The sequence below is a fragment of the Myodes glareolus genome, chromosome 4 (genome assembly GCF_982192425.1).
Source record: "Myodes glareolus chromosome 4, mMyoGla1.1, whole genome shotgun sequence".
In the NCBI taxonomy this organism is placed as follows: domain Eukaryota; kingdom Metazoa; phylum Chordata; class Mammalia; order Rodentia; family Cricetidae; genus Myodes; species Myodes glareolus.
The window spans coordinates 102,629,115-102,656,520 of NC_142029.1; the positions used below are offsets into that span (position 1 = coordinate 102,629,115).

The window sequence follows — 27,406 nt, forward strand, 5'->3', positions numbered from 1 at the left end:
TTAAACTCTTTCTTTACAGTGGGCCTGCTCTCCCTGCCCACCTGGATGGAGCGCTCAAGAAGGAAGCAGGATACTTCTATTTGACACCATCTAACTTTGGGATTTGAGTTTGAGAATATCCATCTAAATAAAGCAGGTCTGTTGTTAGTGAGTCCTTGGTAAGCGTTAGTGATGGCTAACCTAGAGTATGCAGATACCACTAAATTTCCTGGGTTCTTCATCTTCTCCCATTAGCCAGTTGTCTGATTCAGAAGTCTACTGAACAATCCTTTTCTCAATCTGATGGCACTGCCTTCTTAGATTAAATTTTTAAATCGTACAGGAGTTAACTTAATCCCTGGATATGTCACACAAACATAAAATCAAACCACCCAAAATGATGAAGTTGGTCTGTATTAAAGAGCCTTCTTCATTCATCTACCACAGCTGGCCATGATTAGAGTGTTGGGAAAGAGGTCGGTTAGCCTTGGTGGGTAAGTTACTCAGCCTGTGAATGAATCACGAGCACTAAATCACTGCCCCCACGTTTCCCTCGTGTATCGTTTTCTTTCCGCAACCCTCTTTCATGAAGGAAAATCTCAGAGTGACCTAGAAAAGGGCTTAAACTCAACCTGATGGAAGTCGCTCAGTTTCCATCCTCCATATCAGAAAGTACCATATACGCCGTCTGAAATGTTTGAAAACTTCAGTACCCCAGATTACTGTTTACGGGTTTCTTAGGTTCTTAGTGACAAGGTTGGCCAAAGAGGTAGGAATGTTCGGGTCTGTGAATCTCCACCCTGCTAACCACACAATGCAGTTGTGGTCCAGATAAGCAGGAGTATGGCCTGGGTGCCGAAACAGCGTTTCCCAGGCCAGAGACAACAAACCCCACACGCATTAAAGTGCTCACTGCTTTAAATCCTGGACCGAGTCAGGCTGCATACAGTAAGGGCTGTGGGCAGGTCAGGAACAGAGCACAACAGCCAGCAGTGACAGGGTCAGATGCTCTGGTGCCATCAGTCACCGTGACACTGAGCATTAACTGTGCACAGATTCATACACAAGAAGTATTCCAGGGGGAAAATTCCAAATTAACACCTCCAGTGGCAGCAATGTATGGAAGATCAACATACATGCCTTTGATATGCAAGGAGAGTGCTTCAAAAAAATTTCAGTATTTTATATTATCTATTTAAAATGTGGTTTGCTTTAAAAGAAAGCTAATGTGAGGCATATAAGTGATATCTAAGTAAAATTATTTAAATGAAATAACCGGAATTAGTTTAGCTAATTTACAAAATATAAGGCAGGACAACAGGACGGAAAATGCATTTGCTTAAATCTTAAGCCCTTTATTTACTACAATGCAGAACATTTTACTTTTTGACATCTGTGGGTTTGGTGATTTTTGGTTTTTGGTTTTGACATTTTTACACATTCAGCAGAAAACAAGAACCAATAACTATTAGTAACACCAGTAAATTAGTGCAAATATAGAAACAAGTCTCTTTTGGAATGATGCTTCAACAACTGGCCAGAAAATTGCTCTTTCTTGCCCCAAACCTGCAACACATGACTATCCACAAACGACCGTGGACAGTGATGATGCAGAACAGCCAAGGCGTTCACTTTGTACATGGGCTGGTGACAAAATGTGCATTGTCTCTGGCTACTGAATGGATTTGCCACCCTAAATTGCTCTGGCTTTCAGAGAAATGACTATTTCCTTATGCATTGCACAATGATTTTCCCAACTATCTCCTCATGCTCAGTAAAATGTCATCCGGACACCCTTGGACTTCAGTGCGTGACATACCAATGGTCACATCCATCACACACGCATACATAATGAGGAGACTCATGGGATATACAAAAATGAAAAGAAATACATTGGATTTTTGGCAATACCCTAGTGAAAAAAAATACATATTTCTTGGCAACTGTCCAGTTTTGGAAACAATGTCCAGCTATGACCCCATGAGGTTTGAGAGCCTCCCCCTGGGTTTGTACTCATTAGGGCCTGTCCCCAATTGGTTTTCTCTGGCATCCATTCCAGTCTTTGGAAACATGAAATGCCCCTAGACAATGTATCCTTCTTCGGAAAACATCCCACTCAAAGATCCTGACTCAAATCTTAAATTAATGCAGACAGGCATGAGGGCTCTCAGGAAACGTCCTCAGAATGACATGTATGCAGTGTTAAAGACACCTGATGGGTCTGCATGCCACCTTATTAAATTAAAAGCACCTGTGTATTTATATGATGCATCCAATGGCTTAGATATTAGGATTCTAGAAATAATACATGTCTTATAGCAAAAAATATACATATAATAATCCACCTATAGTTTATATAAATGATGAAATGTTTTGAATATATCTATATATCTATATATATTTACACACATATATACTCTGTGTATTTGTGGAATCGGGCGCACAAATACTACAGTCCTTCATTGGCTCTTCCACGTCAGTGTCAAAGACACTAGATTTCAAAGTCTTATGGACCGGAACAAAGGTCATCGCTGGGGACAGAGGACTGGCTTGATGCATCTTCCCTTATGAAGGACCAAGTTTGCTGGGCAATGGCAACCTGCGATGCACGGCTTATTGCATGGGCCAATCTCATTCCAGTTGTCACAGGTCTTCACACAGCCCGGACCACAGGTATCATACACGGCACCGTGTTTGCACTGAGTAGCTAAAAAAGAAGGAACAAGGTTGTGGTGAATAAAGGTCATGCTAGCTCACCCTTCTTGAGACAAGTCTTGTGGGCTCTAGGCAACATATAGACTCTGCCACAGTCAAAGTTCAGACTTCCATTTCAGTGAGGGAGTAGGGAACAGGTAGCATTCCTATGATCATAGACTTCAGAACCATTTGTTTTTACAGACCTTACCTTGAGTCTTTTGAATACTATATTTAAAATTACCAAAAGCATTGGCATTTGTCCACATTTAACTAATCGTGAACTACAAGTAACAAGAATGCCCACAGCTCTAGTTAAAACCAAACAAGCCAAGACATGGCCAGTCAAGAGCTATCAATTATTTCCCACACATGCTTCCATATGAGCTGTTTGAAACAGGTTTAAGAATCATTGGAACGTTACCAACTACAGGATATTTTACTCTGGGGCAGGTGAGCTGGTTCCCACGGGTCATGGGACTGCTGTACAGACCTTAGGGCTTTAGTGCAGGTTCCCAGCACCCCAAGGCTGGCTGTAATAGCCCATGTAAGTAACCATAGCACTAGGGGAGAAGACAGGCAGATCTTTGGAGCTCTCTCACCAGCCAGTGGAGCTGATACAGCTAGTCACATAGACACAGCATTGACCTCTGTCTTTCACACATGCACACACACACATGTGCAACCACACACATGAACATCTAGTGTCACACACTAACATTTGACTTCAAATTTGTTTTGTCCCTATTAAACCATGGCATGTTTACTTAGTATCTAGTCTCTTATGGGTCCACATGATCAAGCTAAAAATTATTAAGTATAAACTATTATCAAACACTTGTCATCTGTCTGATTCAGGTCAGAGGATGAAGTACTAGTGGCTGTTACCAGTTGTAACACTACACTGAAGCTTTGCTGACTCCCATACCTGGCTCAGCCTCTTAGCTTTCTGAGGTGTCTCCTCAACTGTAACTTCCTACCTAAAAGAGAATATTCTCTACACTTTTACACTGTCTTCTCTTCCCTTCTTCCTCACACTACTTTGACCAGAATGGTCTAGTGTTTCCCGTCTGTCACTGGAGTGTTAGCTTGCTGAGAACAGAGCTTTCTGCCTGGTCTATCACTATAGCTTGAGAAACAAGCTCATTTGGGGGGATACAGAGCATGTTAACTGTAAAGGCCATCGTTAAATACTTGCTCAACATGAAGGAGTCTGACGAGTGGCCATTTATGTTTGTCCCTATGAATCCTCTCTACCATTCCTCATTTTCCCTGTGCTGTGCTCTGTCCTCTATGGGAGGCCACAGGTGCTTTCTGTGTATAGTTACCACCACCGTGAGACTGAAGGGAAAAGAGAATGGGGCAGGTGCTTCAACCCCTCGCATTGACTTGCAGCTGGTCACCATAGGCCATCTCTTCTTTCAGAAAGTCTACATTACAGGACTCTCTCTGTCCCCGGGTTTCAAGAGCTAATTCTTTGCTGGCCTGATTAGGCCAGAGGAGGTAGGAGCTTGTCTGTTATTAGAGTGGGGTGCTATGCTTCTCTACTTCTTTATAGCATATCCATAATCTCTAAAATACTTTGTATCTTAAGCACACTCCCGTCGATTTGAGTGTGCCTAGACACAAAATCATACAGGGAATAAGAAAGCCGCTATTCTATCCCTTAGTGTTATACTCCCTGACATGACCTCTGTCCACGGCATAACTTAACATCCCATTGGCTAAACTTTTCACAATTTACTTCTGCTCCTTGGGCTGTCAGAAAACACTTAGAGTCGTCCACCAGGATCTAGTGTTCTTATCAAGCATGATAATTATCAACACACTGACCCCACCACCATCCAAAGAGTACAAATCCTAAGTTTCCTCATCTCCCCCCCGCCATGTACACAAACACACATATTATTCTTCCTTTGCCCTGTCTTCCCCCTTCTCTCAGCCCTCTCCTCTCTCCTTCTCTCTCCCCTCCCTTCTTTCTTCTGCCTCTGCTCTCTCTTCCTTCTCTCAACTTCACACCCCCTCCAGACTGTTAAAGGAAAACATTTTTTCTTCGTTATGATGTTAGAAAATAGAAGAACCGGGTAGTGAGGAGACCAGCACTCTCTGCCTATAACACTACTGATCTCTGCATCTGTGATACCTTTTGACTTTTCCACTGAGCTTTTCAAAGTTCTTTCCCCACTGATTACCAGAATACTGCATTCATTGCACATGCTTAATAATTTTGGAACACCCTAGCAGAAGATCAGGCCACATGTGGTCTGCGTCAATGTAGTTACATTTCTCTGAAACAATGGTGGTCATAACTGGAAATGACAATTATTGTAGAGCTTGTGGAGCCAGGATCACAGTCCAGATCAACTCAATTAGAACCTCTAAAAGTGTTGAGGTGGGGCCAGGATGTCAATTATTTAAAATAAACACTCGCCTGCCCACGTAGACAGACTGTTGGTTTTAACAATGTCATCGGGAACGAGATTTGCCTGTAAACGGCTTTTACACTCAGGATTCCATCACCGCAGAGATGGACAGCCACTGCTACCAAAGTAGGGGCAAAAAAGGAGTTTTCCTATCATTGTCCTTCTCACACTCCACTGGAACACATCCTGGTCCACAGTATGAACCACTGTTGGTGTCTGGCTTGCATGAGTCATGGGCCTTAGCTCCTCCATACACCTACTTCTGGCCTCTCATCGCACCCAGCCCTGTCGCCTATAGGTTTCTCGCCTATCCCCTCCCGTAGCTCCCTCTGCCATCTGTCTGCCTGCACATTCGTCTTCTCCCTCTCTGTTTGACAGAGCCAGCCCTGTGCTAGCAGACTTACTTTTCTCCTCCTGTTAAATGGCAAAGTTTGTGGAAAAATTTATAGTCATTTTTCCCGGTTCTGTAATTCATTAACATTACAGACCCATCTCCCTCACCCTCCACCTTATTGAAGCTGCTCATTCTAGAGTTTTCACCAGTCCTTATATCTGCTGACATCCTGGCAGTTTTCATTCCCCAAAAGATCCCACTGGGTCATATTGTTTATTAGGATTATGACCTTGTGCCCCTCCGGTCCTCGCCAACCCCTCATAGATGAGATGCATTTATCTCTCGGATGCCTGTGCTTGGTCTTAGCACTAAAGACTAAAACTGCCTGGTACCCTGTTCCCCTGACATTCTCTCGTACTCTCCTTTTTCCTTTCCGTCTCCTACTCAGTTCTAGCCCTGTTCTCCAGTTACACAGCTCTGACTCTCTTATCATCGGCTTTAACTCTTCACCTAATCTAATTTCTTATCTTAACTCAAATGTCACCTCCTTCAACTAGCTCCTGAAAACCCCCATGCGCTTCTTGTCACTGTGTCTCACAGCCCTGCAATTGCTCGTTTGTTTAAATTGTCCATTAACAGTGCAGTTCTGGTGTGTGGGGGGGAACAGCAGACACACACACATGTGTGTGCATGTGCATAGGCACATGTGTGTGTGTGTGAGTGCATGAAAGTGTGTATGTGAGTGTGTTTGTGTATGTGGGTGTGTTGAGTATGGAACTATGTGAATGTGAGTGAGTGTGTGAGGATTGTGTGTATGCATGTGTATGTGAGTATGTGCTGTGTGTGTGCGTGGGGGGGGGGTGTTTTGTTTAAACGTGAGCTGCACTATGTTCCCAGCTCTGCAAATGTGATTCTTAGAGAAACTCGTAGGACCCCCTTGGAGCTCTTTGGAAACATGTCAGCTTCTAGTCACATCTCTCAAGATCTGTTCTGAGTGTGCAGCGAAACCTGCACAGGCATACATTTCGGCCATTCTGGGAGTCACATGACACAGCTGAAAGGAACGAACAGCTGAGGTCTGGGCTCCCGAGGGCAGAGCCCTTACCCACTAAAACCCAGAGTTCTGACTCAGGACCGAGTACAGGCAAACACTTCAGTAAGCACCTATTACATTGTTTGTTTATCTATTCCCTCCTTTGATGGTTTCATTCTAACGGTATCTAACCGTTAACTCCATTCCAGCATGGGCTCCCTTTGGCCAGTGGCCAGTGCATTTCCACACTCCTGCTTCCTTGCTACGCTTTAGACCTCATCCACTCAATGCCTTGTCCCCTTCAGCTCTTGCTGGAGTTCTCTTAGAGGGACATTTCTCAGAAGAATTTCCTCTTCCCATGGTCTCCCTTCCTTACAGCTAGGACCTACTCCATGTCTTCTGGTCTGTATTCCCAGTTCTTTTTTCTAGCTCCACCGCTTCCTTCCATCAACGCCCCCTTATCTTTCCCATATCAAACACAGAAGCCTTTTACAGTCTTAGAGTAGAAAGCATACCGCAGAGAATGAAGTGAAAGGACCAAACAAGATGTTTCATAAACTATCATCTTAATTTCAATTTAAATAAATCCAGAAACATCTGTCGAGTATCCACTACGTGTATTCTTTTAAGCTTGGAGAGCAGATGTGATCCAGATTTCACTTCTGACATCAAGAATGTGCTGTCAAGACAACAAGAGACAGGGGGCATGGACACAAGCAGATTCGTCATATGATGTAAGATGCACAGTCCTGGAGAGTGACACCAAAAACAGTGGAAGGAGGAAAATACTGACTCAACACTGAGAGTCAAGCGGGGATTGAGGGAGACTAGAGAAAATAATGCCACTGAGGTAATAGAAAGCAAGCAGAGGGCTGGTGACGTAGTTCAGTATGTACTCAGCACATGCAAGGCCCAGGATTTGAAGGCCAGCAGTGCAAATCAACAATCAGTAGGAACTTATGAGACCACAAACATTAGAAAGTGCTTCCCATGCAGAGAATCAGACTTTAGCATGGGCAAGATCAGGCAGCCCAGGGGCAGTGGTTGAATTGGGGTGCATGGGGGGAGGGGATAATCCTTGACTTGGGAGGTGCGTTGGCTGAGGAGGGAGAATGGTAATAGAGAGAGGAAGAGAACCAGCCTGGGGCCAATGAAGACACAATGCCCTGCAAAGAGAAAGCTTAGACGGCTTATAACCTGCAGAACAACACTATCAGAGTTGTCTTCATTTCAGCACTGCAGCCAGAGGATCCTAGAAGCAAGTACCGACTGGAGCCCTTGTTTACCTCTGTGAATCCATTTGTCTTTCAAGCTCATAAAAGACAATTTTAAAACACACATATGATTTGGTTTGTACGAATGCCTTTACAAGATTTCATTTGGTTAAGTCTTTTCCTTTTTTTTTTTTTTCTCTTCAAATTAGGAAACTGTCAACTTATCAAGGCTTAGTACTCCTGTATCCTCCAGGGACATACATCAACCACAGGACACATAAAGGTGTTATGTGCAAGTTTACTGATCTGTTCAATAAGCCACTCCCTGTGATGTCTGGAACTAGGCTGCTTCTTGGCTCCTCTCTCACCTGGATGCCGAAGGTCACAATGCCCAACTACACCCCTTGAATTCGCAGGAGACATCCAGTCAGCCAAAGACAAGTTCCAGATCTAGCGTCAGCGGAGAGTGGATGTAGGGGAGGAACCAGAGACAGCTATGAGCTGTGGTGCCAATCAAGGCAGAAAAGAAACCGCTAGGACAGAGGAAATGTAAACGCCGCCTTTCCCAGCACCTCTCCCGTCTGGCAAACCTGCTGGCGCATGTACAGTGACAACCATTGTCTGCCATAAGGTAGGTGGCAGACAGTCTGCTAAAGATGGCAATGTAAGATCCAAGAGACAATACCCTAACACATTTATGGACTCAGAGGGTCCTAAGAAACAGCTAGCAGGGATCAAGTAACTAATGCTAATAAAGTCCCTGTTGGCACCCTGCCTGGGCAGCACACTAGAGCTGATCCTGTTGTTAGGCCCACAGGTGAGCCAGTCCTGAGGGCATGAGAGCACACACACACACACACACACACCGTATGTCCCCTACAGCAGTCTGGAAAGAGGGCCCTGCACACTGACTGGGCAAAACAGTAGAGGAGGCCCTGGTACTATGAATGTGGGTGACCCAGATCTGAGGGCCGAGAGCAGGAGAACTGGCCCTGCTCCTTGCTGTAGGCTGCATTGGGTGAGTTAGCTGATGCCGTGCTGGAGTCTCCTCCAGGTAGTGATGATGAGGAAAAGCAAGTGAGCTGTCCACCCTATCTACCAACCAGGCCCAGAACCAGGGCTATGAGGTGGTTTACTCCAACATCTACCGAATCTGTGAACTGTTGGAGTAGGTGAAGGGGATGAACCTACAGATCCAAAACAGCAGGATCTCCATGACACAGGAAACAACAGGATATCCGAGAGGAGCCCAGTGAGAGCCCCTCATGGGTGGAGTAGAAGAAACCAGAGCTCTCCAGTCAGACCAATGACTGACTCCAGGCAACGGACACTTACAAGAAAAGATGAATGGACTAAAGGGAAAACTGTGTCTCAACGACCACACTACAGCTTCCACGACAAGATTATTCTTTCATCTTTGGTTTTGCTTTGTTTCTTTGTTTTGTTTGGTTTTTGGTTTTTCCTTTAAATTTGGTTTTGTTTGGTGGGGAAATTTGTTAAATTTTCTTTTAAATTTGTTTGTTGTAAGGTCACAAGGAGGCGGAGAAGACAGGAAGGTAAGTGGGATTGGGATGCATGATGTGAATTCCACAAAGAATCAGTGTGTGTGTGTGTGTGTGCACGTGTGTGCGTGTGTGTGTGTGTGTGTGTATAAAATCAGAGCCAGCTGTATTCACCCTTAAGCTTTAATTCTCTTGGTCCTCTGTATTCCTACAACGGTATCACTTAACTTTGAAACTCAGCTTTCCCATTTTCTTCTTCAATTTCTACAAAATTTTTAATATTCTAAGTCTCAATATCTTTATCAATAAAACATGGTGGAGTTCATAGTGTTACCATGTCCTTTTCATGGGCATGAGATAAGATAAAATACAACCTAAAATTCGAGTACACTCCTCCGCACAGGGAAGGTGCTTAGAAAATAACAGAATCCAAAGCTAGTTGTTGCTAAACATATAAGCATTCACTGTAGCTCGTAGCAGTTCCCAGGCTGACTTGTAATTCCAGCCCCCCTTCTTGGCATAGGTGGAGGCATGCCAGCAGTAGGGGCAGTGTGAAAATCCAGGCGGACTTTTACAATGTCACTTGTTCATTCTGTTTCTTGCCTCATTTGTTTCTTACTTCTTCAGCTCTCAAGTTTTTCACACTAGAAAACACTTCTCTGCCTTAGTAGCCTTCAGTGCTGCCATGAGTCAGGGAACCCGGAAGCTGAAACAAGAAAACTGGATTTTCACAGTCTTCAATATTCTAGATGGGTTTGAGTAAAACTCTATCAGAGATGCATCAAGCCCTGTAAATCTATTTTTCAATGTGCCTACTGACAATCTGTGGAAGTCTGTGGTATGTGTGCATGCCTCTGTGTGTGCATGCATGCATAGCATTGTCTGCTCTGATGGAGCTACACTTCACACAGATGACTCTGCTAATTTTGAAAGGTAAATGGAACCTTTCAGGTGACAAGCAAGCCTGCCTCTATCTTAGGCTTGAAAGCCTCCTTACAGTAAACACAAGCTAGATTCATTCCTGTTTATGATTCAATTTATTTCTCAAGGGTTGGGATATGCCCCACCTGTAACCTTAACTTCAAGTGGTTCTGTACTACCTGTTCCAGGAAATGATAACCTTTTGTCTCAAAGGTTATTATGGCTACCTGTTGTTATGACCAACTTGTTATGAGTACCTTACAGTCATGTCTTTGTTTTAGAAGGTTATTATGACAAATTTGTTATGTTTATGGTCTGCTACTGTAACCCCACCTATTTGCCCACCAAATTCTGTTTTGGACACCCCCTACTCCTGAAATATAAAAACCCTCATCTCATCTGTGTCTAACACTAATCTCTTGAACCTCACCTTTAGGAAAAGATAGCCCATGAATACAAATTAAGGGGGAAAAAACTTGCTTTGATTTAGTATTTGTTTGACTTAATTTGGCATTAAGCTGGATCAGTGGTCTTTCTCCTCAAATATGTGGAATTAACATTGAGACCATATTCCTTTTCTACCACTGAAGTGATTTTAGCTTCAGAGATTCAGTCCCTAAACTAAAAGTGTTGTCATAAAAAGTGTAGTCCTCAAAAGCAGTTTGTGCACTGAAATGATGCTGAGGACAGCCCTGGGCCAGGAGGAGAGGATTCATATACCCTGTATATAATAAGATCCAAACCAAAGCACCACAACAGCTAATACCATGGCTAGAACCCTGCTGAGCCCTCTATTACTCTATTACCCCAGGATGGATAGGTGTTTGCCTCCATCTATATTTTATTCATTTTTCTAGAAGACTTAGAGGAAGGAAAAGTCAAAGGAAGGGAGCCAAGATTACTAATGATGCCTACATGGCTAAAAATGCCCAAACCTAAACAAGTATCATTCTCGTATTTGACTAGCATAGGAGCCTTAGTTTAGAGGTCAGCCACTTGTATCTCTTCTCATTTGCCTCAACTGTACTATAAAGTGAGCTCTTCTTAGCAGGCCAATATATTCCTAAGAAAAGAAGCACTGAGAGGGGACATGAAACTCTGATATAAAAGTTATACTTGTATTTTCAAAGTTGAGAGCAAAACTGAAAGTATATCAAAGGTAGAGAAAAGACAAGATCTCTTTCTGAATCAATGTCACCCAGGAGTTGAATCACTAACACATCCATCATCCTACGGCAATAAGACCACCTAACAAAGCATACGATTCACTCAATGACTTCAACTATTACTGCAGGTAAAAGTCACCTGCTTGGGAAGTTCTTAGAGGTATGCAGGCCAACTGAAGTAGGCTCTCTGTGCGTGGGGCTCCTCGTGTGGCTTTTAACCTCTCAGTGATTCTCATTCTAGCTAGTTTGAGATTCACTGTTTTAAGTGAGCCTGGGGCCGTGTACTGCAAACACACACTCAAGGCAAATCTTAACCATTCTTTGAACCAGACAGCCTCTCCTATGTTCCACTAATGAAGACATTCTGAAGTCAGCAATGGCATAAAGTGCCTTCCTACTGAAGCTTAGAGCTAAGGTTGTTAGGACTACCCGACATTACAAAAATTCCAGGCTTTTTAATTCTTGGCAAATCTGGCCCTTTACACTGAAAAGTTCCCCAGCAACTGAGCGTAGACGGCACATATTCAGTCTTGTCACGTTCAACTCTGACTGCCACTGACTGTCACTGACCATACATATGTGAACTGGGCACTCTTCAGGATGCTCCACACACTTATCACTAACACTCACACCTTGATAAGGTGAAATACCGTAACATCCCCTTCTCTCCATTATCTTAATCCAAGACAACATCCGTTTTATACCACAACTCATTCAGTAGCCCTTTGTCAGCCACCTGTGTTCAATATGGGCTCCCTCCCATTCTAGTTCTATGCACTAAACTTTGTAAAACAAACTTTATTAGACTCCCCCCCAACTTGCTTCTACTTTCCCTAAAATAAAAGCTAGGTTCTGTCCCAAGGTCTGGAAAACTTGTACATTCCAGTCTCCTCCCGACCCGTTCTCATCTGTGCTCCCCGCTCTTTGAACATCAAATCAGTTCAGAACTGACTCCTTCCCAGTGTGAGAACTCCTGGGTCGTTTGGTTGGTTTGTCTGCTTTTGCTGCTTTGTGGCTGTTCATCCTGGCTCTCGTGCATAGACCTTGTCTGGACTCCCTCAGTCCTTCAGTGTTAGGCTAAAGCACCGTCCTTACTGAGAACGCTTTCCTGTTTACACTGTCCAAGGACTTACCCACCCTCCTTCCATTTGCTCTCTACAGCTCTGTACTGTCGGTCTCTCTCTTCGCACTCAACTATCATTCGTGTTTATTATAAGTGATTGCTTTTGTCTTCTCCTCGCACAAGAGAGCTGTATTTCAATGACAAGAAACTCACCACTTATACTCATCAAAGTGCCCACAGCATCAAAGCACGATGCCCAGTGCTTAACCACTTTGCAGCATTTTTGGGTGAAGAGAGACATCTATTTACATATATCAAGTGAGCTAATTAATGAGGACAACGAGCTAATAAGCACTACTGTAGGAATCTGTCTTCTCCAAGGGAATGAGTCACTCTCCTGGGGTTTATTCAAAAATCTATAATAACTGGTCATATTTCTCCTGAAGACCTTAGATGACTGTGATGGTCCTGAAGCTCCTTCATTCCACACATGATCCAAGCTAATTGAGACTGTCCATGTCCTAAGCACATCCAGCTGTTTGCTTGAAGTTGGGAAGATTTTGCAACAGTGGAAATCCTTAAATTGGTAAAATGTGCATGTCACGAAGCATTTGTCTTAAGTGCTGTCTCCTCTGCCCCATGGGAAGCTCCTGTGTTTTATCAAGTCGCAATCCAGTTGGATCACCAACAGGCTTTCCTTATGGTCAAGGAGGAATGCGGCGGCTTGTTCACGCCAGCATCTACTTGCCCCTTTCCATTGTTACCCTGGCCACGGCAGTGACCTCCTGTCAGATGGATCTTCCAGGGCTCTCTTACCTGCACAGCTCTGCTGAGGCTCCCAGTGGACTTTGATGCCCTCTCTCTGGCAGGCACGGGTGTATGCCAAAAACGACTCACAATAGCAGTTTTTATGAACTGGACATTCACACATGTCTGTCACACAGGACCTACGGGTCACAAGAGAGAGAAAATATCACTTTAATTTGTCAAATTATCAAACACTTGAAATACTAGCTGTTAAAAAACAGGTTGGGTGGATATGTAAAAATTAGTATGAAAATTCTGTAGGCAATCTTGGTACTTAACATCTCTGAACGCTGTGAATCACTGTGATGAGCATTTTGGTACTTAAAACCTCTGAACACTCACTTTGTTGAGAAGACTATCCAGAAGAACTTGTTGCCTTGCCAACAATGTTCTAATATTCCTAATGGTCAAAGAAGTAGCCACTGCCTGTATTTGGCGACTGAGGACTTGGCATATGGCTGGAGACAGTGAGCAACTGAATATCTGAGTCGACTTTCTTACTATGGTTATAAACAGCCACTGAACCTAGATACTACCCTAGAGACAGGGTAGGTTGTGGAGCACAGACATCATCAACATGCTACCATTTGTGACTGTAATAATGCAAGAATGGTCGCTTCTACTATAACGAAGCCAAGAACACTGAGCAATTTGATAAAAGCACACAGGCCCATGGCTTTGGGATGTGTAATTAGCATTCACTCTTGCAAGGTCCTGCATTCCAGTCTCATCTGCACAATGCAGAATAACACAACCCCAAGAAAGCAAGCATTTCTGATGCTTAGTTGGGTCGAGCAAGGAAGAGGATTGAAGTTTAAATATGAAAATGAGTGACCAAGATATCAATTAAGCTGAAATGTGTTTAAAGGCAAATAAATTCTTAAACATCTCAACTAGACAGACATAGTAATGAATTTGCATCAGGATAGAATATAACAGATTACAAAATGCTTTGGCAGATTGTCTGTCATAGAATAAACAAGGCCTGCTGAGTAGAGTTCCAGTGTTCTAAGTGAAGGGTTTGTTTTATTCCAGTAAACAGATGTGCTCAAATTCATACTCATAAGTGGTGAAAGAACAAATCAAAGTCTGCTTTCTGACTTTGAGCATGCTCTCCTTGTTATATAATGCTAAAATCCTTGCCCCTATAGGCAAATGAACCACTCAACAATTTTGAGTTGACTTTTATGTAAGAGAACTCCAAGATTAAAAAAATTAAGATAATCTTAATTTTTTCAGGTCTTTGTTCAGAAAGTTCATTTCTTGCTGAACCAATTTCAAGGCTGAATGAATAAAAACAATCAAGATTTTAATGATACATATGAACCTGAAAAGTGTTTGGACCATGGCCATCCCGTGTCAACACACAGACGTTTCTCGTGGTATGGGGCATGTAATCTATGGGTTGTAGACAAAGGGCACTTAACACTGGGTACTACTTGGTATGCTATCTGGTTGTGATTAAGAATAAAAGAGCAGAAACTATATTTTAAAAATCTATAGTAGTGCTCTGCACCTGGGTAATCTAACACTCAAACTTGTAGTCTTGAGAAATGAGACTAATAGACAAATGAGACAAAGGCAGAAACAAGAAGAGTCTTTTGCATGTCACTGATGACTGTTGCATTAGGTGCAACGGCCACAACTGAGAAATGAATCTCTCTCCTTGCTGTGGTTATCAAAGCTGCAGTTCTTCACACTTTAACCCAGCTTCACTATAGCAATCCTGTGGAATCATATTCAGCAAATGTATACAGGTACTGAGTGCGCATGTCTTTGTGCTGGATGGTGCACCTAGATTTCCAAAGAAAAGCCAGATTAATCTTGTTCTTAAAATAGCCACTCCATGTTGCCTATTCATCCTCAAGGACCTCGTTTCCTTTCATGTTTCAGTGTTCATTCCAGAAAATGCTGCATTTATCAACTTCACACGCCGACTTTACAAGCAGCCTTGCTGGCGGTTCTACCTCTATTGTCATTCCTGTTTTAGGTCTTTCCCCTGTACACACAGCCTCACTGGCAAGGGCCAGGTAGAATGACATCTCATGGACCTGGTAAATGATGGAGTTATGTGGAAATGGCATGGTTCCCTGGGATCCCCTCTGGAGCCAAGTCTCTTGCAACTCTAAAATGGATCCCTTACTGTAGGTATCTTCTTCCCTGCTCCTATATCTACCTTCCTCCATCTCCACCCTCCCACTTCCCCAAGCTGTTGCCAATCCTTCCCTTCTCCCTTTTCCCTTCTCCCTTTTCCCTTCCCTTTCTCCCTCTCCCCTTCCCCTAAACTCACCCCCACCCCTATGCTCACAGCTTTTGCCCTGCAATCTTGTTTGCTTCCAATTTCCAGGAGGATCTATATATGGTTTTCTTTGGGTTCACCTTGTTATTTGGCTTCTCTGGGTTTGTGGACTATAGGTTTAATGTTCTTGGTTTATGGCTAGAGTCCACAAATGAGTGAGTACATACCAAATTCATCTTTTAGGGTCTGGGTTATCTCACTCAGGATAGTGTTTTCTATTTCCATCCATTTGCATGCAAAATTCAAGGTGTCCACGGGATGTCCCCAGCTAGGTCCTTGGACAGCAGACGAGAGGGTGCCTGAACTGTCCTTGCCCCACTATCACGCTGATGATTTTCTCGAATATCACCATAGAATCTTTGTCTGGCAATAGATGGAGATAGAGATAGAGACTCTCATCAGAGCAACAGACTGAGCTCCCAAGGTCCAGTTGAAAGTCAGAAGGAGGGAGAAGATGAGCAAGGAAGTCTGGACCGCGAAGTGTGGGTCCACCAACTGAGGCAGTGTGCCTGTTCTAATGGGAGCTCACCAAATCCAGCTGGACCGGGTCTGAATGAGCATGTAATCAAACCAGACTCTCAGATTGTGGCTGACAATGGGGACTGACTGAGAAGCCATTGATAAAGGCACTGGGACTTGTTTGACTGGCTTTTTGGGACCCTAGTCTATATGGATGCACAGCTCCCTAGGCCTGGATATAGGGGGGAGGGCTTTTGACTTCCTACAGGGCAGGATTCCTGGCCCTCTCTCAAGCAGGGCAGGAGAGGTAGGAGAGGGTGTAGGAGGAAGGGAGGGGAGTAGAAGGAGGAAAGGAAGTGTAAATAATTGAATGGAAAAATAAAAAAATTTTTAAAAAAGAAATGGCATGGTTCAAATAAAGATTCGCATTTTCAGCAGGGAGATTGTACACCTGACAGAGTAGTAGTGATTCATGTAAACAGACTTCAGATATACGGATTTTCAGAACAAAGGACTCTGAGAAAAGAGGCAATAGCCTACACTGTCCACAACAGGGACCCATTTAAACAAACTCTTGTGGAAGTCCAATGAAATGCTCTACAGTCATTACACTGATGTCTCAGAAATATTAAAATTATGGAAAATATTCAGGGTAGATTAATAGGTGGCAAGCAGTATAAGAATTGATACTGTATAATCACGGAAACAAAATAAATTAAAACAGATATGCCTAAGAGTTTATAATGGTCTTCTTGGGATGGAGAAATTATAGCTCTCATTATTTTTTAACTCTTTACAATTAATGCATCTTATGGCTAAAAAAAATCAAAAGAAGCATGCATTTGTATTTAAATCAGTTGGAGGATAAAGTAAGTAATCAGAGAAGTTCACAGTATTCACCCTACTTATTGGCCTTAGTTTTTTTTAAATAATTCCACTAAAATATGTCTATTCTATATTGCAACTGCTGACAGACTTTGATTAGATTCACTTTGTATCATCCTCAGCATCTCTCCTGATACTATGAACTTGACATCCAGACAGATGGAACAGATAACCAAATAATTGTACATACTTTTGCTAGTTACAGAGGAATTTATGACCAGAAAACTAAAAGCATATTGAAATGCACTTTAAATCATCTTATGGGGGGGGGATATATGACTGTTGCTCAATTGTTCCATTCATGTTTAACACACACTAATTCAGTACAAGGAAAATGTAGTTTATGACACGTGGCAAAGAACTGATAGGCATTTCTGGGTGGATACTATCATTTCTTTAATTGATATACATCAATATTATGTATACATATATATGTACAATATTATGTGTGTATATATACATATATATATATATATCCATGTTATATCTCAACTAGCAAGACTTTAATGAATTTCAGTGTTGCTGTGATTTATGGATTTTATAGTTCTGCTCTCACAACATTCCCTTGTCATGATAGTTTTCTAATAAAGAGGAGTTTGTCATTGTTTCAGTGGGGAGACTGACTGCCTATACTGAGCTTTGCCAGAAGGGCTCTGAAGGTTGAACTGCCTGACCATTCTTCGGGTTTTCTCCGTAAAGGACTTAGCAACAACAGGAATATAGAGGATGGGGGGAGGATGCAAAAGTTTCTAGAAAAAGGAAGAACAAATTCATGGAGTACTTCTAAACTCTTAAAGGGAGATTTAAGCTCTCCTGCTCTGGCTTCTCTCCTAGAGGAAATAGACTAAAAATAAACATTGTGTCTGTCAGCATCCCAGCCAGTAGAGGAGCAACCAGCCGAAGACCAGGCATCCTCATAAGGCCCCTTGCCCTTGGTCTGACAAGATAGGGTCTTGGAGGGTCACTGCTCTGAGATTAAAAGCACTCCAGGCCAGAATCCCAGATGTTGTTCCTGGGATGAGGAAACCCCCAGTGCCAGCTGGCTTCCAGCTCGAACACAATCATCAATGGGACGGAGCCTTGAGTTAATCTTGAAGATGCAATCATCATGGTTCCAGAAACTGCCAGCTGCATTCATCAGTCCTGACCGAAACCTTGGAAAGGAAACCTTTCCAGATGAAGTGTCTCCCATAGACCCTTGGGAAGCTCAATACCCAGGTGACCTTAAACCCTCTTCAAATGAGCAGATGAATGAGAGTTTTGCTGTTGCTCAACTTTGGCTAAACGCCCTGTCTTGCTAGTCTGTCTTTTGTCCAGCGACATTTGTGTATTTACTGGTCTCTGACTTACTATATGGAAATGAAAACAAATTCCTTGCATGGACCAAAGACAATACAAAAGGTAACTTTGGGTGAGCCAACTCCGCCCCTGTTTCAGAACTTCCTGATTTCCATGGTGGGCAGCTCTTCTTGAAGGGGACTCTACGAACTGATTATAGCAGTATATTAATCCAGCCAAAGCTAGTTTCTTCATCTTAACTTAGGTTGCTAAATGGGTATTTCCTTAAGGCCTGGCTATGAAGTAAAATTCAAGCCATGCCGGCGCCACCGTCCCTTCTAGCAAGCAGCAGCTCTAGATTGGAGCTTCAGGTTGTCATGAAGGGGTTACACCCATCACAATCTCAGTAGTGGTTGCTGGAGCCTCAGACCTTGTCTACCTAGCTTCTGTCTTGTCTGTTGTCAAGTACAATCTGCTCAGCTTCAGCAGATCCTTCAGCAGTCTGATTCCATAGACTTGTGTCTCTATCATCATCCTCCATGGCCTGCTAAGTACCAAGAGTGGAGACCCTAAACCCTTCTATGCTCATATCAACCAGAAGTAGTTCAGATGAACTTGACTTCCAACTTCTAAACGATTCTGAGTTTCAATTCTTAATGGGATTGGTTAGCTACCCAGTTTGATTTAGCAGGATTTAAAGCCATTAGGGCTACACCCCCTTTCATAGTTAACAATTTGTAACAATCAAAGACTGCAACTATAGGACTTGAAGTACTACTCAAAATAATAGGGTCTGTGTCATATCTCTGACCCAGAAGTTCACTAACAGATAACCCTATAAGCCTGATAAGAATACTATCTAGCTGGAAGTATCTTAAAGAACAAAGACTCCTCTGTAAGACTCAATTCAAATGGACCTGTCAATCAATTTCGCAAAAAATAACACACCCCCAAATAATATATTTATGATACAAATACAACAACAAAGGAATTGGGCCTCAAGCATTGTCTTTACAATGTACTTCACATTCATTACTTCCATCTTTTGTAGTGTATACTGAGGTAGTTTTTTCTGATTCATCCACCTGGCTGCTAATATGTTCCTGCAGATTCTGTGTGCATGGTTCACACAGTCAATCAGCATAGAAAAATGGCAAGAGGGCACCAAGAGTGCGTATTGGCACTGGCCATCTCGTGTGTGTGTGTGTGTGTGTGTGTGTGTGTGTGTGTGTGTGTGTGTGTGTGTGTGATGTATGTATGGGGGGGTGGTTGTAGTACAATGTCTCTTTGAAAACCTGTTTTAACATTTTCAACTCATTGTCAACATCAGATATGACCCCTATGATCAGATCTGTCTCTGAAGTCAAATTTATCCCAATTTCTTGTCAGGGAAGTCAGCAACTTCACTACTCACTAGAGCAAAGCTGGAAGGTGGTAATTGCTGGCCACACATGGCTGGCTAAATAGCATAAGCAAATCATAGAGAAATAAAGTTTCAACCCACCATACAGCCTTACTAGACACACTTGGCTGGTGACCACTACAATGGACAATTTGGAACCTTTTATAAACATAGGAGGTTCTTGTTGACTGAGGTTTCTGTCCCGCCTGGTCCTACAGTCATTTAGTACCAAAGAAATTCATAGAGTCTACATTAATTATAAACTGATTGGTCTAGTAGCTCAGGCTTATTTATTCTTATAATTTATATTAGCCTATAATTCTTGTCTGTGTTGGCCACATGGCTTAGTGCCATTTTTGGTGAGGCAGTCACATCTTGCTTTCTCTCTGTCTGGGTCACGACTGCAGACTGAAACTTCCCTCGTCCCAGAATTCTCATTGCCCCCCTCTACTTCCTTCCTGGTTGCTCCGCCTATACTTTCTGCCTGGCTACTAGCCAATCAGCGTTTATGTAAAATACAAGTGGCAGGGTCCCACAGCAAGTTCTCTTGGGTAGTGCTATTCAGAATTCAGCTCCATTACAACACGAAGTTACCCAATGTAATTATATAGAAAGATTCCTAATTGTAGTTAGATTAGAATCAAGGCCACTCCTGCCTTCTGACTGGTACCTCCAATGGAAGCTCATCCTAATGATCAGAAGCAGAAGGGACACAAATTCAAGGCCAACCTGGGCTACTTAGAGGGATCCTCTCTTAAAAACAACAAAAAGGAAAGTTTGTATTTCTTGGCATCAAATCAGAATCTCTGGAAATGTAGAGTTTGACCTTCTTCTCTTGCTCATTTATGTTCACCAGATCACAGAGAACATTTCAGCAACCCTGAGCCTCTTCCCACCTTGCTAGTCTGCTTCATTTGTTTGTTTGATAGTGTCAGTCCTTTCAAGCTCAATTCACATTCCTCACATGTTCTCTTTGACTAGCCCAGGGAAAGGATAGCCACACCCTCCTGAACCCCGGGCTCATGGCACCTGTGGAGTTTGAATTTACGTGATTTTTTTCCTCAGGGATGAGGAATGTGTCCAGATCTTCTACATCCAGCCAACAACTTGAACATGTAGGTTGGTAAATGTCCAGAAAAGCATAAAGCACAGATGAAAGAGGTGTGACCACCTTGCACAACTCACAAGGTTCAGCACTTGCCTCACAGACAATGGTTACACGTGGGGGGTGGCAGATGCACTCACATGGCTGAGCACCTGCCACACAGACAATGGTTGCACGTGGGGGGCGCTCATAGGGTTAATCACTTGTCGCATAGACAATGGGTGCACATGGGATGGTGCTTACAGGGTTAAGCACCTGCCTTACAGACAATGGTTACACAATCACCTGAACTAAGCTGCTTCTGTGGGGATCCTTTCTGCTCTTGTTTCCATTTGGAGCTTCTTACACCCCTGTCCTGTCTCCTAGGTGATTTTTTTTATTTTAAAGATTGTTGGAAAACAGGACTTAATGAGATAATTATGCTTTAATATATTTCCAGAAAAGCACATGCTCATTATGGTAAGAATAACCTATAGCTTTTTGTGTTATTAAAAAGCTTCTAGTACCGCTAAAATAAATATGGCTGTGCTTCCTAGCAACGGCAAAGCCAAGCTGTTCCCCCTCTGCCTTTGCTGGTGTGAAGGCCACTTGCGATGTACAGAGGTGAGTGTCTCTGCTTCCAGACCAAGTGATGAAAGGGTAGAAGGATTAACCTTTGGGAATCTCTGGCTGCTTCCAGGAGCACAGGAGTGAAACCAGTCGAGCAAACCAAGACAGCAGCCAAAGACAGAGAAGCGCTTCCTTCTCCGCCACCAGAGAGGGACTTTGTCTAGTCTGTGTCTGCCGCCTTAGGTCACCTTTCCGGAGGCAAAGGGCTGTGTCTGTCACCTCAGGTCACCTTTCCGGAGGCGAAGGGCTAATGGACGACACCTAAGAGCAGCGTAGGAACAAGAGCCCAGCACTGGGCCATGGCTGCTCTAGTTACTCAAGTCTGCAAAGTTCTCAGAAGCCGGTACGACTATCTGAGGCTGGCTGGTGCCTGGGAAATGAGGAGAAGAGGCCAAAGGGACTACTAAGAGCCTACCTGTACCTTAATCCTTAGAATTCTGCCCTCATAGCTCTCACCGAAGCTCAAAGAAGCATCCATATCACATTAAGCATTTAAACAGAAAAGCTAACATCAACAACAAAACCTCCTTCATGTAGCAGTTGTCAGCATTCTCCTCAGAGCTACACAGACACACATCTCTGCTTATTCATCCAATAAACAAGAGGGAAAACAAGAGCGCAGTAGTGCTACAATATGAAAATTGTGGTTACTGGCTTCAACGACATGGACCGAGGTATGAGTTGCTTTATTAGGCTGTTAATGAAAGGATAGAAAAGCTTACAGAACCAAAAAGGAGGACATTTCTATTTCTCCTTCCAGGTCCTTTCTGGGCCAACTACAGTGTGGCACCTTTGTGGTATTTGTCCACTGTGACTCAAATACTGGTTAGAATATTACAACTTCCATGACTGTCCAAGGTTGCCAGGACAGCACTCGAGGGTCAGGCTTCTCTGCAGGGTGTGAACAGAGCCATGGAGTGCTGAGAATGGGAGTCTACTCAGCTTCTCCTGTTACAGGCGCAAATTGATCCTGGCCCAGCCTTGTCTTTTCTCTCCTCCACCATGCCCGCAGTTAGACCTTTGACTGACTCCTATGACAAAGGAAAGGATGCGTAGAGCCTGTGCTTATTTAAGGAAGAAAGCAAGACACAGACTAGGGCAGACGAACTTCACCAAAAAGGAGAGGGGAGGGAGAGAGAGAGAGAGAGAGAGAGAGAGAGAGAGAGAGAGAGAGAGAGAATGCAGAGACTAAACATGAAACTCTAAATCAAGCCTGGTGGTGGTGGAGCACACCTTTAATCACAGTACTCAGGAGGCAGAGGCAGGCGGATCTCTGTAAGTTCGAGGCCAGCCTGGTCTACAGAACAAGTTCCAGGACAGGCTCCAAAGCTACAGAGAAACCCTATCGCAAAACAAAAACAAAAATAAACAAAACCCTAAATCAAATAAAGTAGATTATGACAGAAAGCCAGTGCAATTGGGAAGCTGTGGACAAATTCCTTGGCATGTGGCCTGGACACACAGGAGGCCTTCCTGTTGTAAGATACATGAAATGGACCTTAAGCATCCGTAGAATTTTCTTGGTTACAGAACAAGGACAAGGAAATTCCAAGAAAATGAGGCATGGGGTAGGGTTTCCAGATCATCACATTCTGGATTGGAGAGTCACAGGGTCAACGTCCCAACACACACACCCATACACACACTAAGAGTCTCACCAGGCAGTTGTGTGGCCTAGGACAGCATGGCACACCACTTGCTATGGCATTTCTGTCTTCTAGGGATCCCATTGTTCAGGGATCAGGTCTGCCTCCTGGAGCAGCACAGGATGAGCCACTGTGTGCCAGGCTGCAAGGACCTTCCCATTGCTTCTTGGGGGTCTTAATCAAGCTTGCGCAGTAACCTTCCTGCCTTCAGGGTCCTTCCCAGAAACCATTCTGGCTCTGAGAAGCGAAGCTAACAAAAGTCCTGCTGAGCATCTGGACAAGAGAGTTATTTACAGGCATCCCCTCTGTAATCGCTGACTCTGGTACAGGTCACACTAGACCGCACATAGAAAACCTTTAAAAAATCTCCCTTCGACCACGGATACTGAGAAATCCTGCTTTGTTTTCTACTTTGTGAGACAGAGCCTCACTATGTAACCCAGGTTGCTATAGAGCTCTCGATTCTCCTTCCTTGTCTAATGTGCACTGCAAATACAGGGCGTGCACTATTGACTTCACACAAATTGATTTTTTAATCATTATAACATTGCCTGGGAAATAAATGGCATTGCCTGCATAGTAAACGTCTGCCGAGCATAAGAAATTCCTCACTGGCCACTATCCTCTGATCTGCACTGGAAGCTGCTTCTTTTGTGGACTAATGTAGGTTTCTGTGATTACAGAAACTTATTTTTAAAGGTGACAATGCTTGCTATTTTTTTAGCTATTTATGATTAATTGATGCAATCATATGAAATAACATGTTTCTTTATAAAACTTTCATATATGTGTATCATTGTACTTTGCTGATATGCATACACACCCATCACCTTGCCTCACTCCCCAAGCCCGTTCTGCACAGAACACATATGTGTCTCTCTGTCCCTCCCATTACCTTATCCTGTCCCCTCTTCCCTGTGGATAGCGTCCATCCCCATACAGCACTTTCTATTTTTATATAAGGATGTGAATTTTAAAAAGACCTTCTATGTACATCTTTCCATCAGTTGTGCTTTTAACAGCCACCACACCTATTCTGAAGCCTAAAAGATGTCCCCTCCTCATAAGGTTATATGTCAGACCACATGTGCCTATCAAGACGCTGGTCCCATGGTTAATGATGGTATAACATGCCATTTGTCCCATGTTTAGGCTACAACTTCAAAGATTCTAAGGTCAGGGACTCTAATCCTACAAGAAGTATTGGGACTTCAGATTTTTCCAGTTTGGAGATATATATATGTGTATATATATATATATATATATATATATATATATATATATATATTCAGACATAAAAGAAAAAATCTAAACCCAAATTAATTTTGTTTTACATAAATCCTACATACATAGCTACAGGGACTTTATATTCCCCTTAGTATACTTGTTTAACTGAAATCGGTCCCACACAGTGAGTTATGGATTTGTGGAACTTTCCATTTGAGACATCATACTGGCGCTCAGAAGGTGCAGATTCTGAAGCATGGTCACCCTGTATAAACTGTAATATGGTTAGGCAAGGCCCCTTAGCTGAGGACTGTAGAAGGTTGCTTCAGGTGGGGAGCGTCATTTTTTTTTTTTTTGGATGGTATTGCCACTGTGGAAGAATTAGGAGGTCAAAAGGAAGTGAAGGGGATACCAGAGAGTAAAAGGGTGTGAATTATAGCGTGTATGTATGGAATCGCCAAGAGAATATTTAAAAAGAAATAAATGCCTCTTGGAAGCTGAGCGGTCCTTGCTCAAGCATGAGAAACAGCTGTACCAGGAAGAAACTGGCCATGACTGCAGACTTTTGCTACAATGTCGCTCCCCTAGAGGTAACTCACCAGGTCTCATTGACTCTTGGCAGGGACTGGCAGAATTTGCTAAAGGAGGGTCTCAGGCACCAGTCAGAGAGGGAAACCTGGTCACTACCCCCCTCTAGTGGCCACAACTTAGACTACCTGTTAACAGTAAATTTTCATTACAACATTTGCTTCTAAATCAGAAATCTCACTTTTTTGGAGGATGAATGATAAAGGACCACATAAAAATGGCTGTCTGGCAGGAAATCAATCACTGTTCTCTTAAATTCATGTTCAATCCATCTCTGTCACTCTCACAGTAAAACAATCGCAGGGCCAATTGACTAAGGCCCTGTAATCTAAGAGCCTGCCCCGGCACTAAGAAGGCTGAGTTGGGAATCTCTGGGGCTCGAGCCTCCAGAGGACAGAACAAGTGCAATACAAGAGGAAGAAGCCTAAACTCCGTCTCTTAAAAGATCTCTTTTTGCTAAAGCGTTGAATTAAGCTTTATGTATTTTTGTTTGGAAAGAAAACAACACATATCCTTAAGTACAACCTATCCAACCTAAGAGAAACATCTTCCACTGTAGAAAGAAGGAAAGCCAAAATGACCACACTACTCCTCTGGCTTAGCACGACACTTCCGGCCACTACGTGGGGAATTTTTTTTCCCCACCTAAGGTTCTCAGCTCTGTCCTCTACTGTAATCTGGTTCTGGCCCTGCCCATCATCATGGCTATTAGAAGGCCTTCAGATGGACAACCAAAGGGAAGAATCCACAGCCCCAAAGACTGGGAATGGGAGGACACAGAGATCTTGCTCATCCTGTGGAGCCACCTTCTAGGGAGGGGTGCGCAGCTTTCCCGTCCTTCTTCTGGGGCACCTAAGGACTCCTTATACCTAGCAACCAGGAAGCACTCTGAGTCCGACCTCTTGGGGTTCTGCTGAGGCTTCAGTACACAGGTGTGAGCCATTGCATCCATCGACGTTGGTAGTCAGCTCATCCCGGAACTCGTGATACAGTGGTGAGAGAGTTGGGGCCAGGACAGGGAAGAGTCCTAAGCCCAAGATGTAAGGGAGTACTTGCTCTCGGACTCCAGAAAGGACTGGGACAGACATCTGCAAGCAAGTGGCTTCTTGGTCTCCAGGAGGAGAAGGCAGCAGCAACTGTACTTCTGCCTGCAGCGCCATCTCTCAGAAGGGCAGCATACGCACATGTAAGTTGCTACGTGGTATGCTCATTTATTTGTAGGAGCAAGAAGGAGATGGGGGGAGCAGCTTGGATGGTATAATAGAGCACACGTGACATGAATGTAGAGAGGAAATACTGAAGGTGCGAGGAGGCGAGCAGGTAGATAGAGGTGGGGTAGAATCAACCAAAGCAAAGATATTCCATAAGGATGGATTAGGGAGATGGCTCAGTCTGCAATGAATTTGCCTAACAAGCAAACCGGCCTGCAATCAGTCCCCAGAACCCACACAAAGCTATCAGCATGGTAGCAAATGCTTGTCATCTCAGTGCCGAGGAGGCAGTGATGGGAGGATTCCTGGGGCTGCCTAGCCAGTTAGTGTAGCTAATTAGTGAGCTCCAGGTCAAAAAGAGGAGGTTAGCATTCTTGAGAATGATAAGAAAGGTTATTCTTTGGCCTTAATGTAAACCACAATCACCTGAACACAAACATGCACCTGCACAAGGCAGACACACACACACACACACACACACACACAAATACATACATGAGTTTCCAATGTCATAGAGAAACCAATTACTTTATATGCTAATTAAACATGAAATGCTACCTTTGTGAGAGGTGGGGTAAAGGACACACTGGTTTCTCTGATTTTTTTCTTGTAATTGCATATAGATTGGCAACTGGCTCAAATAAAACAAGAGAGGGAAGAGAGGAGACTGGAGTATGACCCAAGGAAACAAAGAAAATAAATACCTGCTATTTTCAGCCACATACGGAAAGGCACAACCTGTTTCTATGCAACAGAAGGAAGTAAAGACATTCATGTGCCTAATTCTTGATCAACTCCATTCCTGATTATGTACCCAACAAAAAGCCACACAAACTTCAGCAACATGTAAGATTGCTGGTGAGGCTCTAAGTCAGATTGGGACCACCTCTGGAGCAAGGGATGAATGGATGGAAGGGTCAATGGGTGAATGGGTGAGTGGATGACAGACAGACAGACCTACTGACCCAGTTATGTGCTCTTGGGAACACTATCTTCCCTCCTTGTGCAATCACTTACTTTAGATTCCACAGACAAGTACATAAAAAGATATACTGTCCCCAGCTGCTAATCTCTAACAAAAACAGAGAAAAGAACCATGGATATTACTAGAGAGGTGTAGGGGAGGGAAAGGTGGAGTCACCTGCCATTGTCCCAGCTGAATCTCAGAGTCAAGTGCAGGCAAGGCAGGCCATGATGCCGCCTTTCCTGCGGGCCCAGGATTTGTTGCTTTATTCCACTCTCTGGGACGCCATGAGATTAGCCTCTTGAGCAAAGGTCTCACAAGTCTGGCAGCAGTTGGGGTGTGCTCAAGGACTGGGGGAGTCAGAGAAAGGAGAGGGGAGAAGGCAGGCAGCATGGCTGGCCACACCCCAGCCACATGCAGTAGCTGCCTCCCGCCTCTGCTTCAAAGAGCTGGTCCTCCCATAGGCCTTTCTCACATTAGGCAGTGGCTGACTGCCAAGCCCCACAACCCACAGAGGCACAAATCCTCCACGGCGTGCCTTACTGAAAGGGCGGTGGTGGCGGCTGTTCCCGGAGGATGTGGTGCTCGGATGAGCTT

At 43.6% G+C, this 27,406-nt stretch overlaps 1 protein-coding gene across 1 annotated transcript in view; it reads right to left on the reverse strand.

Moving 5' to 3' along the window:
* Positions 1 to 1,304: 1,304 nt before the first annotated feature.
* The window catches only part of Bmper (BMP binding endothelial regulator), a 246,480-nt gene continuing 220,378 nt past the window's right edge, over positions 1,305 to 27,406 (reverse strand). Inside the window, exons 14-15 of the mRNA XM_048446635.3 lie at positions 13,146 to 13,276; positions 1,305 to 2,686 (exon numbers count right to left, since the gene is read on the reverse strand). Of these exons, the coding sequence (XP_048302592.3) occupies positions 2,505 to 2,686; positions 13,146 to 13,276 (313 nt within the window). The 3' untranslated portion in view covers positions 1,305 to 2,504. The remainder of the gene's footprint in view (positions 2,687 to 13,145; positions 13,277 to 27,406) is intronic.